The sequence below is a fragment of the Lampetra fluviatilis genome, chromosome 4 (assembly GCF_964198595.1).
Source record: "Lampetra fluviatilis chromosome 4, kcLamFluv1.1, whole genome shotgun sequence".
Lineage (NCBI taxonomy): Eukaryota > Metazoa > Chordata > Hyperoartia > Petromyzontiformes > Petromyzontidae > Lampetra > Lampetra fluviatilis.
The window spans coordinates 31,443,499-31,464,000 of record NC_136278.1 but is presented as its reverse complement, the minus strand read 5'-3'; the positions used below and the strand labels follow the sequence as shown (position 1 = coordinate 31,464,000).

The 20,502-nt window shown below is 54.0% G+C and overlaps 2 protein-coding genes across 7 annotated transcripts in view; one reads left to right on the top strand and one right to left on the bottom strand.

Moving 5' to 3' along the window:
- Positions 1-7,213, bottom strand: part of LOC144931762 (dyslexia-associated protein KIAA0319-like protein) — a 30,977-nt gene extending 23,764 nt beyond the window's left edge. Inside the window, exons 1-2 of one of the 6 annotated variants that reach the window (XM_078856023.1) lie at positions 6,835-7,213; positions 5,639-5,843 (exon numbers count right to left, since the gene is read on the bottom strand). In XM_078856023.1, the coding sequence (XP_078712149.1) occupies positions 5,639-5,708 (70 nt within the window). In that variant the 5' untranslated portion in view covers positions 5,709-5,843; positions 6,835-7,213. Of the gene's footprint in view, positions 1-5,638; positions 5,921-6,834 lie in introns of all 6 variants that reach the window. The other 5 variants (XM_078856022.1, XM_078856021.1, XM_078856020.1 and 2 more) reach the window with 5 other exon arrangements.
- On the top strand, positions 5,977-19,921 carry LOC144931665 (tyrosyl-DNA phosphodiesterase 2-like). Its single transcript, XM_078855792.1, has 12 exons — positions 5,977-5,991; positions 6,895-6,982; positions 8,896-8,911; positions 9,643-9,746; positions 10,128-10,276; positions 10,503-10,597; positions 16,765-16,911; positions 17,420-17,524; positions 17,862-17,959; positions 18,337-18,455; positions 18,995-19,165; positions 19,523-19,921. Exons 1-12 carry the CDS (start codon positions 5,977-5,979, stop codon positions 19,919-19,921), a joined length of 1,506 nt encoding a protein of 501 aa, XP_078711918.1.
- The last annotated feature ends 581 nt before the right edge of the window (positions 19,922-20,502 follow it).

Below are 20,502 nucleotides of genomic sequence, written 5' to 3'. Positions count from 1 at the left end.
GTCGAGGACGATATCGGTGCTGGAGTGTATAATCCCAAGATGTCAACTCCCTCGCCTGGTGTACAGGAGGTCGTGGGTTCCATCCCGACCCTGACGCCTGCTGCTGTATATGTGGAGTTTGCATGTCTCTCTCTCTCCCCGTGGTCGCGTGGATTTTTCTCCGGGTCCTCCGGGTTTTCCCTCTACATTTAGGAATGTGCCTTGAGAGTATTTGGCTGCAACAAATGTCCACGCGATGAGCCACTTCGGTCAGCTATCGTTTGCGGCCAGGTCGCTGCTGAACAAGAGGTATATAGCTCAGTGGGCTTTACCTGATAAAATAAAAAAATAGTGTTTGTTTAATTTGCAGTGCAATTTTTTCAGCATTGGAATGTTTGGCCAACACCCGTTCCAATTATTTGTTTTATCTACGGGAGGAGAAACCAGAGGATACCGATGAAAAACAGGGGCGAACATACAAACTTCACGAACTCACTAAACACACAAAGACAAATAGATCCCCATATCGCCTTAGCAGACTTTTTGGAGCAGGTGTTGTTAGCGAGTCGCACCTATGAAGGCCAGAACAGTACACGAGGGGGTGGGTGGTCAGCACCACGCCCGACCGCCTTTGTCTCCCAGTGGCGATGTTTACACAGCTCACCAGGTACTCGTTTTAGGCTGAGTCGACCTAGGGGAGGTCCAGGACCGGTTGAGATAATCGTCATTGGTGTTGTCCGTGAGCGGGAATCGAACTCGGGTCGCCGGGTTCGTAGCGCAGCGCGATAACATCCTCTCACACTCTCTCACACTCTCACACACTCTCTCACACACTCTCACACACATTCTCTCACTCTCACACACATTCTCTCACTCTCACACACTCACACTCTCACACTCTCACACACTCTCACACTCTCTCACTCTCACACACTCTCTCACACTCTCTCACACTCTCTCACTCTCACACTCTCACACACTCTCACACTCTCTCACACTCTCTCACTCTCTCTCACTCTCACACTCTCACACACTCTCACACACTCACACACTCTCTCACTCTCACACTCTCACACACTCTCACACTCTCTCACTCTCACACACTCTCTTACACTCTCTCACACTCTCTCACACTCTCTCACACTCTCTCACACTCTCTCACACTCTCACACTCTCTCACTCTCACACACTCTCTTACACTCTCACACACTCTCTCACACTCTCTCACACTCTCTCACACTCTCACACTCTCTCACTCTCACACACTCTCTTACACTCTCACACACTCTCTCACACTCTCTCACACTCTCTCACACTCTCACACTCTCTCACTCTCACACACTCTCTTACACTCTCACACACTCTCTCACACTCTCACACACTCTCACACACTCTCACACACTCTCACACTCTCTCACTCTCACACACTCTCTCTCACACTCTCACACACTCTCACACACTCTCACACTCTCTCACTCTCACACACTCTCTTACACTCTCACACACTCTCTCACACTCTCTCACACTCTCTCACACTCTCACACTCTCTCACTCTCACACACTCTCTTACACTCTCACACACTCTCTCTCACACTCTCACACACTCTCACACACTCTCACACTCTCTCACTCTCACACACTCTCTTACACTCTCACACACTCTCTCACACTCTCTCACACACTCTTACACTCTCACACACTCTCTCACACTCTCTCACACACTCTTACACTCTCTCACACACTCTCACACACTCTCTCACACACTCTTACACTCTCTCACACACTCTCTCACACACTCTCACACTCTCTCACACACTCTTACACTCTCTCTCACACTCTCACACACTCTCTCATACACTCTCACACTCTCACACACTCTCACACACTCTCTCACACACTCTTACACTCTCTCACACACTCTCTCACACACTCTCACACTCTCTCACACACTCTTACACTCTCTCACACACTCTCACACACTCTCTCACACACTCTTACACTCTCTCACACACTCTCTCACACACTCTCACACTCTCTCACACACTCTTACACTCTCTCTCACACTCTCACACACTCTCTCATACACTCTCACACTCTCACACACTCTCACACACTCTCTCACACACTCTTACACTCTCTCACACACTCTCTCACACACTCTCACACTCTCTCACACACTCTCTCACACACTCTCACACACTCTCTCACACACTCTCACACTCTCTCACACACTCTCTCACACACTCTCTCACACACTCTCACACACTCTCTCACACACTCTCACACACTCTCTCACACACTCTCACACACTCTCTCACACACTCTCACACACTCTCTCACACACTCTTACACTCTCTCACACGCTCTCTCACACACTCTCACACACTCTCACTAATTCTAACACCGCTGACAGAACACGGGGATAACAAACAAGCTTCACACACACTTTCACACACTCTCACTAACTCACACATAGACTGCAGAACAAGGGGACAGCATACAAACTCCACAAAGTTTGATCGCCGAGTCAGGAATCGAACCGAGGCCTTTGTTGCTGAGAGGCACGAGTATCGATCACTGCCACTGCACAGGCCGGATCCGAGCTGTCCCACTGCCACGGAGCGACGGCTTCGTGAGCCGAACAACCACAAGAGTCTGGGAAGAAGCACGCGTTCCCCTTGCTTATGTAACGCTCTCCAGCACCACGCAGCCTTGCCTCGGAATCAATCAACTTGCGGTGGTTACAAGCGGAGGTGCAGACGGGGTAGTTTTGTTGTTGTTTGTGAATCGTCCTTGTGTTGATGTAGTTGGCTGTGGCCAGGCGATGGGCTCTCGCCGCGTTGATCAGCGTGGCCGGATTCCCTCCCGGCTCAAGCCCCCCGATGGTCAACATTAAAGTCCAATTTGGGTCATCTCGGCGGTGAGTGACCGTGTCCCCCCCGCCCCCCAACACAGTTAGTCAACGCACTGACAGTTCAACACGTAGTGGGCTTTCGCGGACCAATGTCATCCATCATACGAGTTAGAGCGCGTAATATATAAATGCGTCGTTAAACCCGCCACCACCCGACACAGCCAACTAGTAAGGGTTGTCACGTAAACAGAACGTGGCCAATTCGTCACTAGTACAGCACAATGGTGTGTTGGAGAGCCAAGCCTCTGTTTACGTTTCAAACCTTACTAATTGGCTGTGTCAGGTGGTGGCGGGTTTAACGACGCATTTAGAAATGTACGCGATCTAACGCACTGAAACTTTGATCCTCGGTTTCGCATGGGTCAAACAAAAAACTTTAAAACCGGGATTTGGTGCTCCATCCTAGAGGTACTGCAGTGATGTCATTCCACTCACGTATCTTGATTCATTCCACTAACAGTGATTCATTCCACAAACGTACTGATTCCTTCCACAAACGTAAAGTGATTAATGGAACTAAGTGTTTCATGCCACGAATATAGTGATTAATCCCATTAACATATCGTGATTCATTCCACTAACATAATGAATTGCCACTTACATATAGTGATTCATTCCACAATCATATCGTGATGCATTCCACTGATTCATTCCACTAACAGAGTGATTCATTCCACAGCCATATCGTGATGCATTCCACTGATTCATTCCACTAACATATCGTGATTAATTCCACTAACAGAGTGATTCATTCCACTAACATATCGTGATTAATTCCACTAACATATTGTGATTGATTGCACTAACATATCGTGATTCATTCCGCTAACATATCGTGATTCATTCCACGAACACATTGACTTATTCCAACCCAACTAGGAAACATGCAGCGTCGGGCCAACGTTGGTCCACATGGCCACAGCCTTGAGTCAACGTTGGCATTTGAACTGGAAAGTGCCGACCTCACTGCACGTGATAGGAGTCAGGGTGATTGACGACCCAGACCTCACTAATCCACTCCAGTGATTTTCTCACCTGCAGCCCGTCGCCTCCGTATCACTCATCTGTCGCTACGACCGCGGTGACTCTTACTGTGGACGTTACCTGCTTGCTCCCCGCCACGTGTTGAGAACTCGGCTTGCCAGACCGTTGCGTCTCATTCACACTCAACCACCACCACTACCACAATGCAGATCACAACATTACACACTCGGCCCCCCTGTCACTCAACCACTCACTCACCACCCTGCTCTCTCTGGAATTCCCACCTCGCAGCTTCATCATAATCATCTCTGTTACCTCCCCCCTCCACAAGTTCACAGGACACTCTTGCGCAATGCAAGAAACGTAACGCTTATCTTATCTTTTACAACGCTGATAACAGTGCTGTTTGTCGCAGCCCGCTTGGCCTTTTAAGCCTTGGGGCTGTGTGCTCAGCAGCTTCGGTTGTTTAATAAAACCCCTCCCCGGGGGAGGGGGGCTAATTAGGGTTGATTAATGATTAATTAGGCGCCTATTATATATATATAAAATATATATATTTATATATTTCCCCCCTATTCAGGCCGCACACAGTTGGAATTGACCGACTGAGTTGAGGTTTTCACACGAAGACAACCACGTTGGTGATGAAGGGCCTCGCGGGGCGCGACGCACCACCACGTCGCACAAAGGCAAAGATCCCCCGTAGAGCCTTAACAGACTGTTGGGGCAAGCGCCCGCACGGCACACGAGGGGGTGGGCGGCCAGCACCACGCCCGACCGCCGTTGTCTCCCCAGTGGCGATGTTTACGCACCGCACCAGGTACTGTGCTCATCTTTAGGCCGAGTCGACTTAGGTGAAGGCCCAGGACCGGTTCAGATAATCCTCACTGGGTGTTGGCGGCCGTGAGCGGGGAATCGAATCGTCGTGGCGCGCCGCGCTAACCGCTGCACCACCGCTCCCCCCACACACACGACACACTCAACTCACTCGCACGGCAGCACACACGCAATGCGTTGAGTTGCAATATTTGTTGTTGTCCCCTAACCCCCCATCCGCTTGGCGACAACCCCAGAAAGCCCCCCAAGCGAGCCCCACCCCGGCTCCTCTTCCACGCAGGAGGCGCGGTGCCGAAGTGCGGCGGTGGTTCACGACCCCAGTGTCCCCCACCCCCCACCCCCCCCCCCCCCGGGGCTCCTCCCAAGGTTTTTTTTTTCCGAGACACAACATTGCTCAAAATAAAGTGTATCGCTAATTACAGTTCTGTGTTCACTAATTAGCGGCATGGTCAGTCAAAAGCTGCCAACCCGGTCTAGCAAGGTGCTCTGACTCGTGTCGTTATTGCACGGCACGCGACCGCGTTATAACGGGGGCGTCCCGCGTTGTGCGAAACGTGTTCCCTGATGGAAGAAGACCCCCTAACCCCCACCCCTCCTCCTCCTCAGGTCCCTCTTGCAAAGGAAACTCTATCTTGGCCTCCCCAGTTCCCACCGGGTTAAACTGATAATTATCACTTGGCAAATGAGATGGGCGATCGCCTTGCGTGATAGGTGTTATAGGCTGCCGCGTGGCTACACTGTCAGCGGAATCCATCGTTGTGTTTTCACTCCGTACGCGTCAACCGATATGCTCCTCGCCTTCACCGGCGCGGTGAAGTATGGTCAATCAACGCCGTAGCAAGGCGCTCACCCAGCAGGGAATTGACAAAACACAGGGGGGGGGGGGGGTTGCACGCGCGCATGACGAATGACACCACCACTCACCCAGTAGCAGCAGCAGCAGCGTGGTGAGGAAAGGGGGGCCCCTGGGCCCCTGACCAATCACCATCAGCATCCACCCCCCTCAATGGAGCCCGCAGACCCCCTCGCTCGAGTCCGCGTGGGGGTAAGGAGTGGAGGAGTGGAGGAGTTGAGAGGGGGGGGGGTCTGGTCAGGTCCGTGGCATCCTCGAGGCGAGGGGCTTCGCTCCCTGCACGCGCGCGCGTGACACACGCAGCACGCGCCCCGCTCAGCTCGTCCTACACAGGCAAAGGTCCCCCGTGTAGCCTGCACAGACCGTCGGGGCAAGTGGTCGGTAGGGGAGCACCAGTGAAAGGCCGGGCATGGCGCACGAGGCGGTTGGTGATGGCCAGCACCACGCCCGGCCGCCTTTGTCTCCCCAGTGTCTTGTCTGTGCTAATACACGCTATGTGGGTGTATATCCAGCGTGTGCGTTGTGCTGGTTTTTGGTTAGAGCCGGGATAGGGTTATTACGTGCTGCGTATTTATAGCTGTATGGAGCTGCTGTATGCTGTGTGTGTAGCCATGAGCTGTGGTGTATATGTGCTGTTCGTATATTTAGCATAGGGCTCCTGTGCGCGGCCTGTGTGTAGCCAGCATAGGGCTGCTACGTGCTGTGTGTGTAGCCAGTATACGACAGCTATGAGCGGTGTGTGTGTACCCAGGATATAGATGCTACGTGCTGTGTGTGTGTGGCCAGTATAGAGATGGTACGTGCTGTGTGCGTAGTCAGTATAGAGATGGTACGTGCTGTGTGTGTGTGGCCAGTATAGAGATGGTACGTGCTGTGTGCGTAGTCAGTATAGAGATGGTACGTGCTGTGTGTGTAGCCAGTATAGAGATGGTACGTGCTGTGTGTAGCCAGTATAGAGATGGTACGTGCTGTGTGTGTATACCCAGGATAGAGATGGTACGTGCTGTGTGTGTGTGGCCAGTATAGAGATGGTACGTGCTGTGTGTGTATACCCAGGATAGAGATGGTACGTGTAGTGTGTATACCCAGTATAGAGATGGTACGTGCTGTGTGTGTATACCCAGTATAGAGATGGTACGTGCTGTGGTTGTGTACCCAAGATAGAGATGGTACGTGCTGTGTGTGTAGTCAGTATAGAGATGGTACGTGCTGTGTGTGTGTACCCAGCACAGCGCTGCTGCTATGCGCCGTGTGTGCACTGACTCACCTCCTGCTCCTGGCCGCGTGCTATTATCCCTTCGTCACGCGTCCTTCGCTCCGATTACAGCGGGCACAGCGCGCACAGCACCTACAGCCGTCTCCCTACAGCCTCAACCAGACCCCGCAGGACACGATCAGCAGCCACAACCGCCGCTGTAGACACACAGCCGGACTGCCAATCAGGTAGGCAACAACACCCCCACTCCCCTCCACAGCCTGCCCCTACAGCCTGCCCCTACAGCCTGCTCTTCGACACCCACAGCCTGCCCCTACAGCCTGCCCCTACAGCCTGCTCTTCGACACCCACAGCCTGCCCTGTGCGGCGCTCGACTCAGGCGCGCTCCCTCGCGCACGCGCGTGAGATGACAGGGGGGGCGAGGAGGGGAGGGAAGGAGGGGAGGGAGGGAGAGGAGGGAGGGAGAGGAAGGAGGGGAGGGAGGGAGTTGATGAGGTGACAGGAGGAAGGGTGATGGGGAGTGCGCCAGGGGGAGGGAGTGTCTCATGGTAATTAGATGACGGGAGGGAGATATGTTTATCATAATTACCACCAGCACCACTACCAACATCGGCACCACCTTCGTTATTGGCAGCATCGCCACCACTATCATCAACATCAGCAGCAGAACCATCATTATCAGCAGGGACACTGTCAGCAACCACCACATGTCAGCAACACGACATCAGTAACAGGCCGCCGTTCGGCACTAAGTGGCGGTGATGTCACTACGACGCCTGTGCCAGGCTAGGTGCACTTCGTGGCCACGTGAAATGTCGAGAGTTCGCTGGTAAGAGGTGGACGGGACAGACCCAGGTGCCATCGGTCGACTGACTGAGATGAGTGGCAGATGCACCACCTGTGCTCCCCCACTGTGTCAACTCGCTGCGCTTTAGCCGCCCGACGCTCCGCTCGTTGTTGTGAGCGTCGCTCCTCCGCCCTCCGCTGTTGCTGGAGGGCGACTGCCTCCAACTGCCCAGTAGCAGTAGCGTCCTTCACGAGCCTCAGTCAGTTAACACATAATTTATTTATATACACCGTATATGCATGTCCTCATTGTTTAGAATTCTCACATTTTTTGCTGAGTTTGAGTATCAGTGCGACGGCGCTTTGAGTGGCAGATTTGTGGCAGAGAGACGTGCCACGCGTTCAAGCACAAATAAACTCTCGACTTGAGTCCAAACGAGGCAGGTGTGTGTATGTGTGTGTGTATGTGTGTGTGTGTATGTGTGTGTGTATGTGTGTGTATGTGTGTATGTACGTATGTGTGTGTATGGGTGTGTATGTACGTGTGTGTGTGTGTGTCTATGTGTGTGTATGTGTGTATGTGTATATATGTGTGTATGTGTATAAATGTGTGTATGTATGTGTGTGTACCGTATGTGTGTCTCTATGTGTGTGTGTATGTGGGGAGCGGTAGTGTAGCGGTTAGCGCGCTGCACTACGAACCCGGCGACCAGAGTTTGATTCCCGCTCACGGTCAACACCAGTGACGATTATATGAACCGGTCCTGGGCCTCCCCTAAGTCGACTCAGCCTCAAATAAGTACCTTGTGCGGTGTGTAAACATCGCCACTAGGGAGACAAAGGCGGCCGCGCGTGGTGCTGGCCACCCACCCCCTCGGGTGCCGTGCCGGCTTTTTATAGGTGCTCGCTAACAGCAATTGCCCCTACAGTCTGTTACGGCTATACGGGGGATCTTTGTCTTTATCTTTGTGTGTATGTGCACAGGTGGTATATATCAGCCAGTCGTCTCAGTCAGTCGGCCCGTGGCATCTGGGTCTGCCCCGTGACCTCCTGCCAGCGTTCGACGCTTCACGTGGCCTGAACGTGCACCTGGCCTGGCACAAGCGTCGTGGTGACGTCACCGCCACCTAGTGGCGATTGGCGGTTGTTGTTGTGTGGTGGGGCCGGGGTTCGATTCCCACCCACGGGTGACAACGGCAGTGACGGATATCGGAACCTGTCCTGGACCTCCCCCAGGTCGACTTAGCCTCAAATGAGTACCTGGTGCGATGTGTAAACATCGCCACTGGGGAGTTTGCTGGTCACCCTCCCTCTCGTGTGCCACAGGGCACGTCTTCAACAGGTGCTCGCTCACAGCAAGTTGCCACTACAGCCTATTCAAACACACACATACCAAACTTTGGTGTGTGTGAGTTTGGTGTGTGTGAGTTTGGTGTGTGTGTGTTGAGGGTGTGTGTGTGGTGTGTGTGTGTGTGGTGTGTGTGTGGGGTGTGTGTGTGTGTGTTCGTGATGAGTGTGTTTGGTGTGTGTGTGTGTGTTTGGTGTGTGTGTGTGTGTTTGGTGTGTGTGTGGGGTGTGTGTGTTTGGTGTGTGTGTTCGTGATGAGTGTGTTTGGTGTGTGTTTGGTGTGTGTTTGGTGTGTGTGTGTGTTTGGTGTGTAGTTTGGTGTGTGTGTGTTTGGTGTGTGTGTGTTTGGTGTGTGTGTGTGTTTGGTGTGTGTGTTTGGTGTGTGTGTTTGGTGTGTGTGTTTGGTGTGTGTGTTTGGTGTGTGTGTTTGGTGTGTGTGTGTTGAATGTGTTTGGTGTGTGTGTGATTGGTGTGTGTAGTTTGGTGTGTGTGTGTGTGTTCATGATGAGTGTGTGTCGATTAGCGAAGCGGTGGCGCAGTGATTCGCGCGACAACCCGAGTTCGACTTCCGGACGAGTGGCGAGTTTCGACATCAGAAGCGGTCTCGGGCCTCCCTCCCTCGGCTCGACTCACCCCGACTCCTCGGTGCCCAGCACGACGGCGACGCGTTAAACGTCGGCGCTGGGGAGACAAAGACGGCCGCGACACCTCGTTGCGCGACGACAGGCGCTGGCTAACAGCGCTTGTGCCAACCACAAACCGCATCGCCTTTGCACAGCCCAACACGTTCGTCAGTAGCGGCATCGTGTGCGTGTCGGCGGTCTTCAAAGGTAACAAAATAAATATATAGTGCGCGACGTTTCGGGCAATGACCCTTCTTCGTAGCGCACGCTTGTCCACCACCGCGAACGCGGCGTCTCCGAACGCGCGCGCGCGTGCGCTGTAACAAGCGAGTGGCGTTGCCGAAGACGCGTGCGTTTGTCCCCTCGTCAATGAGCGTCTGGGGTGCGCGGTCGTCTTTCACGTGTTGAGGCGCGCTGCTGCTGCAGCTGCCTACCTAGTACCTAGTAGGCACCGGGCAGCCCCAGTTCCATCCCCGTCGCGGGCTTGGGAGCGCTTCGGGAAGGGTGGCCGCGCGCGTGAGGATCGTGACGCCGAATGGCTCCGATTTCCCGGTGCTCAGAGGCGATCGCTATCTAACGCGGAAACAGCAGCGGATGACCTCGCTCAGCCCGCGGATGTGACCGAGGCCGCGTGTCACAGCGAACTGACGCAGGAGATGGACCCTGGACCCCCCCCCAACCCAAGGGGAGCGCGCGCAGGCTGGCACGGTGGGGGTCACGTCGCATGGGCCGAGCGTGTGCAGGACATTCGCACCGAATGGCTGATACGTGACCAGCGGACTACCACGACTGGGCACAGGTGACTTAGCTACCCTAGCCACCCCGCTTTAGCCATCACCCGAGCCGGCTAACTTGCCGGCCACTCACGTGACCAGCCGTCCCTACTGACCCCCCTCCCGCTGACCCCCTAACCGCACCCCCCCCCCCCCGCGTCTCGCTTTCACTTCTCGTTCGCCCCCCCAGGCAGTGCTGGAGGAAGTGGTGGTCGTGGTCGCCCTGTGGACCTCTTGGCGAGCCCCAGCGGTGACCACTGCCGAACATCGTGGGGCGCGCGTCCGGCACGTGCAGGGTTAATGAGTTAATTGAGTCGCTCGCCACCATCCACCCACCACCACCAACGCCCCACCTCGTTCCGACTCATCAGTCACGCGGTCGCTTGTGCGTGGGCTGCTGGTCGTGGTGGTGGTACCGTTTGGGGTCCAAGGTGGTGAGCCGGGAACTCGATCCCAACTTGTCCCGTTCAAGTCGGCCACCCCTCGTCGGCTAAGATCGAGGTGAGCTTGACGTGTCATTGTTTCTTTTATTACCTGTTGCTGCTGTTGCTGCTGCTGCTGTTGCTGCTGCTGTTGCTGCTGCTGCTGTTGCTGCTGCTGTTGCTGCTGCTGCTGCTGCTGTTGCTGCTGCTGTTGCTGCTGCTGCTGTTGCTGCTGTTGCTGCTGCTGCTGTTGCTGCTGCTGCTGCTGCTGTTGCTGCTGCTGCTGTTGCTGCTGCTGCTGTTGCTGCTGTTGCTGCTGCTGCTGTTGCTGCTGCTGCTGCTGCTGCTGTTGCTGCTGCTGCTGCTGCTGCTGTTGCTGCTGCTGCTGTTGCTGCTGCTGCTGCTGTTGCTGCTGCTGTTGCTGCTGCTGCTGTTGCTGCTGCTGCTGCTGTTGCTGCTGCTGCTGTGCTGCTGCTGCTGCTGCTGTTGCTGCTGCTGCTGCTGTTGCTGCTGCTGCTGCTGCTGTTGCTGCTGCTGCTGCTGTTGCTGCTGCTGCTGCTGCTGTTGCTGCTGCTGCTGTTGCTGCTGCTGCTGCTGTTGCTGCTGCTGCTGCTGCTGTTGTTGTTATTTTTTTTAAAGCACAGTTTGCGGAACACGACAGGAACGGCGGCTGAAACAACAAAACGTCAAACGAGCAGTGACGCGTTGAAGTAAGTTTCTTTGTGTTTAACTGCGCAAAGGTTGAACGCAACAAATGTGTTGATCTTGAGTTGAAGCTTTCGTGACTGCAGGAATCCATACTCTTTGGTTCTTTCGGTAAAGTCACGTAGGTAGAAAATGAATAGATGACGACGTTTCGATCGCAACACAAGCAACCGTCATCAGGTGAGACAAACACAGCAGAAGAACTGTTGACGGAGTGCAGTGCTGGTATTAAATGTGTTAATACCAGCACTGTGTGTGTGGCCTTACAAGGAAAATATAAAACAGACGACGTTTCGGGAAATGGCCCTTCTTCACAGCGACGCCCCCCTCTTTACAGCACATGCGCTATGAAGAAGGGTCATTGGCCGAAACGTCGCCTATTAAATGTTTTCCTTTAAAGTCCACACACACAGGCGCGCGCACGGCTTTGTTAATGACGACGGCGCTGTTTATTAATTGAGCCCCCGCTACGTGTGCTACATATTTACGCGATCCAACACAAACAACCTGCGTTTTGCGGATGATATTGGTCGCGAAAGCCGACGTGGTCAACTGCTTGTGCACCGCTGCCAACTCAGCAGCAGCAACAGAGACGATGATGGCAGATAATTCCACAGGGCAGCAGTGTGACCTTGATGTGTGCGTTGTGTCTGTGTGTGCTTTGTGTCTGTGTGTACGTTGTGTCTGTGTGTGCGTTATGTCTGTGTGTGTGCGTTGTGTCTGTGTGTGTGTTGTGTCTGTGTGTGCGTTGTGTCTGTGTGTGCGTTGTGTCTGTGTGTACGTTGTGTCTGTGTGTGCGTTGTGTCTGTGTGTGTGCGTTGTGTCTGTGTGTGCGTTGTGTCTGTGTGTGCGTTGTGTCTGTGTGTGCGTTGTGTCTGTGTGTGCGTTGTGTCTGTGTGTGTGCGTAGTGTCTGTGTGCGCGTTGTGTCTGTGTGTGTGCGTGTCTCTCTCTTGTTTTTTGTCTGTACGTGGGGAGTTCGATTCCCGCTCACGGCCAACACCGGTGACGATTATCTCTGAACGGGTCTCTGGGCCTCCCCTAGGTCGACTCAGCTCAAATGAGTACCTGGTGCGGTGTGTAGTAAACGTCGCCACTGGGGGAGACGAAGGCGACCCGGTCGTGGTGCCGGCCTTCATAGGTGCTGCTCGCTAACAGCACTTGCCCCAACACTCTGTTAAGAGGCTATACGGGGGATCTTTGTCTGTACGTGTCTTCATAGGGCATTGTCCATGTGTTCCAAGGCGCGATGTCATCATCTATTAAACTATTTAACATCTAATTAGCAATAAATGAAGTTAATATTAACGTCCGTCGAAGCATTCTTAAAGGGTAACTTTATATTTGCTTGACCCAGGGTGGGAACCCGCAAGGGACCGTGGATGAGTTTCATCTGAAAGAGCCTAAGTAGACCTGCGGTCAGCTGATAACATATATAACACAATTGCGTTCTGTGAATCAGATGCAACTACAATTCGCTGCTGTGCTTCGAGGTTGAACGGTCTGAAGATGGTGCCACGGCATTTCAATCGCACGGGACGGCTGAGTTGACTTCACGTAGACCAGTCGCTTCGTAAACCTGGGGGAGGTGCATTTCGAACCCCCCCCCCCTCCAGATGCCCTTTCTGGGGGTGCGAGACACCGGCAGATATTTTTTTAATGAAGGTAAATAATCTAAAACACAAATTAAGCACGGCCACGTAAGTACAACTTACATTGCTTCATCAAAACCCGATGTATTTATTTACATTATAAAAACATGTATAACCATTGAGAATCAAAGGGGGTGCAAGGCTGCAGTGAAGGTGAAGAAGCACTGGGGTAGAGACATCTTCTCGATTCTTCGGTTCTTTCGGTAAAGTCGCGGAGATGGGTTCCTGATGACGATCGCTTGTCTTGTGATCGAAACGTCGTCGTTTTTTGTTATTTTCTTGTTATTTTCTTTGAACCTATCTACGTGACTTTACCGAAAGACCCAAAGAAAGTGACTTCCTGCAGTCACGAAAGCTTCAAGATGCAATCGACACGACTCAGTGCGGTGCTGTAGTTCGGGGTAGCCGAGACGCCCCGCCCCCATCACCCCCCCCCCACATCGCAGCCCCGCCCCCCTAGACCACCCCTCCCCTCGCCCCCCACCGGGCCCCCTCCCCCCATCTGTAAGAATCTCTCGATGTGCTGAGGATTGATCAGCAGCAGGAACGGAGACCTGGGATCAACCTCCTCCATCTGCAGCCATCTCCCTCCTCGCTAAGGATGGACTGACAGAAGCGGAGACCTGTGAATACCTTCATCTGGAGGGACCGACACGTGGTGAAGATGATGGGTCACTTAGGGATCGTCCATAAATTACGTCACGCACCTAGGGGGTGGGGGGGGGGTCAGACATTTGTGACGATGTGTGACGAGGGGGGGGGGGTTTAAGAAATGTGACGTCACATCAAAATGCGCAACTTTAAATAAATATAGACAACACGTTCTACGTAATTAAATAAACTGTTTACATAAATGTTTTCTCCTACAATATCAGAGTGCAGCGGTACATTAAATACGCACTACAATGACAATAGTTTCAAGCGATTTGAAGCATGTTTTATTTTTTTGGGGGGGGGGGGGGCAGAGGTTTGTGACGTCATATTTGAGGGGGGGGGTCTGACTGTTTGTGACGCCGTGTGACTAGGGGGGGGGGGTCAAAAATAGTCCAAAATCGCGTGACGTCATTTATGGGCGCCCCCTTGATGACTGCTCTTGAGAAGTCAACGTGAGGAGGTGGCGCCACCTGTTGTGATCACGGCGACATTGCAGCGACTTCAGCAATCAATCCGTGACGCCATCCTCCAGAGGGCATTCTCGGAGGGCCTCTGTTTGAAATAGTTTATCATCTCAACGTGATGCCGATAATACAAATGGAATAATGCTTGTGGGGGTGGAGGGAAATATATTTGAGGGTTCCCTCTGACTATGCGGGTTCGCTTTGTGCGATTTCGCGCTGTAAATGTGGCAAACCTATTTCTACCCAAAATTCGCTATATGCGGTTTGAATTCACTCTACATCCGGCTAAGTTGTCTCACACACAGATAGACAAAGACAACGATCCCCCGTATAGCCTCAACAGACTGTTGGGGCAAGTGCTGTTAGCGAGCAGCACCTACGAAGGCCGGCACGGAACACGAGGGGTGGGTGGGTGGCCAGCACCACGCCTGGCCATCTTTATCGTATTTTTGGCGATGCTTACACATTGCACCAGGTACTCATTCGAGGCTGAGTCGACCTAGGGGAGGCCCAGGACCGGTTCAGATAATAGTCGCTGGTTATGGCTGCGAGCGGGGATCGAACTTGGGGAACGCAATTCATAGCGCAGCGCGCTAACCACTACACGACCACACACAGAGCTACAGCGTTGTGTACTGTGTGTGTGCTGTGTGTGTATATTGTGTGCGTGTGTACTGTGTGTGTGTGCTGTGTGTGTATATTGTGTGCGTGTGTACTGTGTGTGTGTGCTGTGTGTGTATATTGTGTGCGTGTGTACTGTGTGTGTGCTGTGTGTGTGCTGTGTGTGTACTGTGTGTGTGCTGTGTGTGTATATTATGTGCGTGTGTACTGTGTGTGTGCTGTGTGTGTACTGTGTGTGTGCTGTGTGTGTACTGTGTGTAGTGTGTGTGTGCTGCGTGTGTACTGTGTGCGTGTGTACTATGTGTGTGTGCTGTGTGTGTACTGTGTGTGTCTTGTGTGCTGTGTGTGTAATGTGTGTGTAATGTGTGTGTGCTGTGCGTGTACTGTGTGTGTGCTGCGGATGTACTGTGTGTGTACTGTGTGCGTGTGTACTGTGTGTGTACTGTGTGTGCTGTGTGTGTACTGTGTGCGTGTGTACTGTGTGTGTACTGTGTGTGCTGTGTGTGTGCTGTGTGTGTACTATGTGCGTGTGTACTGTGTGCGTGTGAACTGTGTGTGTGTGTGTACTGTGTACTGTGTGCTGTGTGTGTACTGTATGTGATGTGTGTGTACTGTGTGTGTGTGCTGTGTGTGTACTGTGTGTACTGTGTGCGCTACTCGGCAGGCAGTTGTCTCCCCGTGCGGGTTCGCTTCTATTTGAACGCATCTGCCACTAATACCGCACACAAGCGAGGGGACCCTGGATAGAAATACAATAATTATTATTATTTATAATAACTGGACTAGGGAACCTGTTGCTTTGCGAGCTGTCATTTCCATACTCTTCTCACAGTCCTCCTGTACTCGGAGCACTAAACGTAATCAGCTTTGTAACGTAATAATAAAATGCCGGGATAAGATGTATCTTGGCCGTTTTATTTTTACTTTTCCCTAGGATTTAAATAATATTCTGGGGAAATAAGTACATTAATAGTAGCGCACATTAAATAGTCATTAATTGCAATTGAACCGTGGTCAGTCTTCTCTATTTGTTACGACCAACCTATTCAGTGTCGCTATCCATCATCGTAAAATTATTATGAAACATCTTCCAAACGTCTTCTTCCGCGCAATAAAATGTATATTTTAACTCAAATACAGTATTGTATTACCTCTAATGTGTACACTTCATTGCTGATTTACGCTCTCAGTTGCCATTCAGTCCCAATATTCGGCAGAGCCAAAGAGTCTTCCTCACCGGCCCAGTCGTTGTATGGACCCAGCCCCACATGGCCCAATGAGATCGCACGGCAAATTCTGGCCCAGTGCGTGCGGTCTACAAAATGTCTGGGACGATTTTAAGTCCCAGTCCGTCACCGATGACGACGTCCACTGCCGATGCGGAGAGAAGACGTCAACTCGTGCGTGAGGTGTGGGTAGCTTGCCCCAACGCCACGGGGCCACGAGAGATGGCGACGGATAGCGGAGGCTGTCATCCAGCAGTAGATTGATCACGGCTGATCATTCTTCCGTCGTTTAGACAAAGCAACACTGACAAGGCCAGGGTAAGGTTTCATACCCATGCAGTCACGAACATTATCTGCTTCCGATTGAACTCTTAGAGTGAGCTGTACGCCTTTTGGCGTCCTCTGGTCTAGCACCAATTGAAACGAGGCTCAAAAGAAAGCCGTCTCTGGTGTGGACCAATCAGTTTCAAGGACAATGCATATATTATCAGTGTGTTTTTTGTTTGCATTCTGACCACAAGTATTGTGGTTAATGCAGACATGATTCCTTGTAAAGGTTTCAGTTTAGTTGCCAGAAAAAAGGGGGGAAAACCCTATTGTTATTATTATCTGAGAGTGAATGTCACGGGGTGACTGTTCCCGATGGCCGAGACGCAGACTCTGTGAGCCGACCCCAGCGCCTCCCCTCCCCGCCACCCCGTGGCGTACAGAGGAGCCATGGGCGACCAGCCTGTTCACGTGGAGGGAGCGGGCGGCGGTGACCCGACTCGGGAGCCCGTGGAGAGCGTGAACTCGTGGCGGCTGGAACAGGCGAACCCTGACTCGGACCAGGAGTCCAACTCGAGCTCAAAGGACAGGTAGAGGTGGTGGCGGCCGGTGGCCTTCCTCTCTCTTCGCAAGTTAATTACAACTCTTTGGTTCTTTCGGTAAAGTCACGTAGAAAATATAATAATAGAAACGACGTTTCGATCGCAAGACAAGCAGCCATAATAGAGTAAGAATGAATGACGTAACACAGACACGGGAACAGCGTAGGCAGACACACACGCAGAGAGATAGACACACTGCATGTGTGTCTGCCTATGCTGTTCCCGTGTCTGTGTTTTATAATTCATTCTTACCTGATGATGGTTGCTTGTGTTCCGACCGAAACGTCGTATTCTATTATTATCTGATTTTATTTTCTACGTGACTTTACCGAAAGAACCAAAGAGTAATTCCAGCAGTCACTAAAGCTTCGAATCTAGTTTCAACGACTACTGTTACACGCTGACATCGTCAAGTGCTGGACATCGCCTCCCATCCATCGGCCCGCGTGCTGAACGCTGTGCTGGGGGGGGGGTCTGTGTCTCTGCGTGCGCTCAGCGATGTGGACGAGGGGCCGCTGTCGGTCCTCTGCTGGAACGTGGACGGCCTCATGAGGGACGAGTTGAGGGTGCGAGCACAGGCGGTCTACGACGCCGTCTCCAAGTGAGCATCGAGTCATTGCATCTGTCTGCGAGTCCGCGGGTCTCTGTATGGAGAAAGTACAATTTGGATTTACGTATCATCACGTCCCGGCCGCCTCTGTCTACCTGGTGGCGATGTTTCACACACTGAAAGCAGCCACTCATTTGAGGCTGAGTCTACCTAGGGGAGGCCCAGGACCGGTTCAGATAATTGTCACTCGCTGGCGTTGGCGGTCGTTAGCGGGAATCGAACTCGGGCGGCGCTGGGTTTGTCGCGCGGCGCGCTAACCACTGCGCCACCGCTCCACCCCTTACACACAAACTGTGCCGTGGTGGGGCGTGTGGTGGGGCGTGTGCAGGAACTCCGTGGACGTGGTCTTTCTGCAAGAGGTTGTGATTCCCTTCTTCAACTACCTGGCCATTTGTGACAAGGAGGACGACTACTCCATCATCCCTGGTGAAACCCTCTCACATCCCCAATCTCATCTCATCGCGTGTACTTATGCAGAGAGAGAGCGAAAGCGCCTTCGCTCAATGTGCTTGACGACAGCTTACAGAGCGGTGACAGAATGGAACGATTGAGTTGGCAGGGGCGGTACTGCAAGGTATTGAGGAATGAGTGACGGCAGAGATAGAGGGCTGCTTAGGGATTACGAATGGGCTACAGGGGAGGTACGGGAAGGGGTGGAGGGGCGAGGGGAGGGAAGAGAATGGACTATAGATAAGAGGCGATGCTTCGAGAGAGGAGCGGCAATCCCCTTGGCGGTCTGTCCTAGAGGCCACATCGCACCGCGCGTGTTGCCTGATGATGGGGCCGCCACTCGATCTCTGCAGGGGACACCGAGGGCTACTTCACGGCCGTGATGCTGAAGAATTCTCGCGTGAGGTTCATCTCCCACGAGGTCTTCCCCTTCCCCACCTCCACGATGATGCGGCAACTCCTGGCCGTCAAAGTAAGCGCGGCCACGGCACCGACTACCCAGCCACGGCACCCAGCCACAACACCCAGCCACAACACCCAGCCACAACACCCAGCCACAACACCCAGCCACAACACCCAGCCACAATACCCAGCCACAACACCCAGCCACAACACCCAGCCACAACACCCAGCCACAACACCCAGCCACAACACCCAGCCACAATACCCAGCCACGGCACCCAGCCACAACACCCAGCCACAACACCCAGCCACAACACCCAGCCACAACACCCAGCCACAACACCCAGCCACAACACCCAGCCACAACACCCAGCCACAACACCCAGCCACAACACCCAGCCACAACACCCAGCCACGGCACCCAGCCACAACACCCAGCCACGGCACTCAGCCACAACACCCAGCCACAACACCCAGCCACAACACCCAGCCACAACACCCAGCCACGGCACCCAGCCACAACACCCAGCCACAACACCCAGCCACAACCGGCCACAACACCCGGCCACGGCACGGCCGTGCTGACGTCCGCCCCACGCTTGTGCGCAGGCGGAGGTGTCGGGCCGGGAGCTGTATCTGCTGACGTCGCATCTGGAGAGCACGGGGCCCAAGTCCGAGGAGCGCGTGCGGCAGCTGCGCCGGGTGCTACGCCGCATGGCGCTCGCGCCCGCCCACGCCGCCGTCATCTTCGGGGGCGACACCAACCTGCGGGACAAGGAGGCGAGTCCGTGGGGGGGGGGGGTGGGGGGGGGAAAGTGGGGGGTGATGCGCCGCTAGTCGAGGGGCCCCGCGATCGGCTCTGGAACTCTTGAATTATTTTATATTTGACCTGGTAAGTCCCGCCGAGCTGTGAATCTCTTTTCCAGAAGGGACCTGTCCACAAACGAGAGCTCAACGGAGTGTCTCTCACCATCGCGGTGGAAATGCAGGGCAGCGAAATACTCTTAAATGCATGACGTCGATCGATTGTAAACGTGGAGGGAGAATAATTCACGCGGCGAGCACCGGGATTTTGAGCCGCTTGCTCGTCCTCTCGATTGCGATCCGCCCGCCCGCCCGCCCGTGCGTGCGCCACAGGTGCGGCGGATGGGCGGGCTGCCCGGCGGCGTGGTCGACGTGTGGGAGGAGCTGGGCTGCCCCGAGGAGACGCGCTACACCTGGGACCTCTCCCTGAACGACAACCGCCAGTTCGATCCTCCCGCCACGCCGCGCCTGCGCTTCGACCGCATTCTCTTCCGCCGGGTCGAGCCCCGGCGCTCCTCATCCGCCGGCTCCGCCGTGGCCACGTTCGCGCCGCTGTCCCTGCGCTTCGTGGGCACCGATCGGCTGCCGTGTGGGAAGTTCCCCAGCGACCACTGGGGGCTGCTGGCGCACTTCCAGCTGCGGGAGGAGCGGGACGAGGCGGAGGAGCGGGACGAGGCGAGCCTCGACGCCGCCGTCGTCGCCCTCCAGGCGTTGGACGTTTCAGGGGAATAGTGGCTCATGTGGAGGCCTTCACCTGGCTCCATGTGGAGAGCTCCACGTGGAAAGCTCCACCTGGCTCCACGTGAAGGCCTCCATCTGGCTCCACGTGGAGGCCTTCACCTGGCTCCATGTGGAGAGCTCCACGTGAAGGCCTCCATCTGGCTCCACGTGGAGGCCTTCACCTGGCTCCACGTGGAGGCCTTCACCTGGCTCCATGTGGAGAGCTCCACGTGAAGGCCTCCATCTGGCTCCACGTGGAGGCCTTCACCTGGCTCCATGTGGAGAGCTCCACGTGGAGGCCTCCACCTGGCTCCACGTGAAGGCCTTCACCTGGCTCCACGTGGAGAGCTCCACCTGGCTCCATGTGAAGGCCTTCACCTGGCTCCATGTGAAGGCCTTCACCTGGCTTCATGTGAAGGCCTTCACCTGGCTCCACGTGGAGGCCTCCACCTGGCTCCACGTGAAGGCCTTCACCTGGCTCCATGTGGAGGCCTTCACCTGGCTCCACGTGGAGGGCTGCACGAAACGAATCCCACAATACAGAATGCATAAATTATCAACTCCGTGACGATTGCCCGTGTCACAGTGCATAC

Bases quoted from the DNA above. Each gene is read 5' to 3' on its own strand.
- LOC144931665 (XM_078855792.1), top strand. The intron at 18,456-18,994 runs GTAAGCGCGGCC...GCTTGTGCGCAG, and splicing joins GGCAACTCCTGGCCGTCAAA to GCGGAGGTGTCGGGCCGGGA. The intron at 19,166-19,522 runs GCGAGTCCGTGG...CGTGCGCCACAG, and splicing joins CCAACCTGCGGGACAAGGAG to GTGCGGCGGATGGGCGGGCT.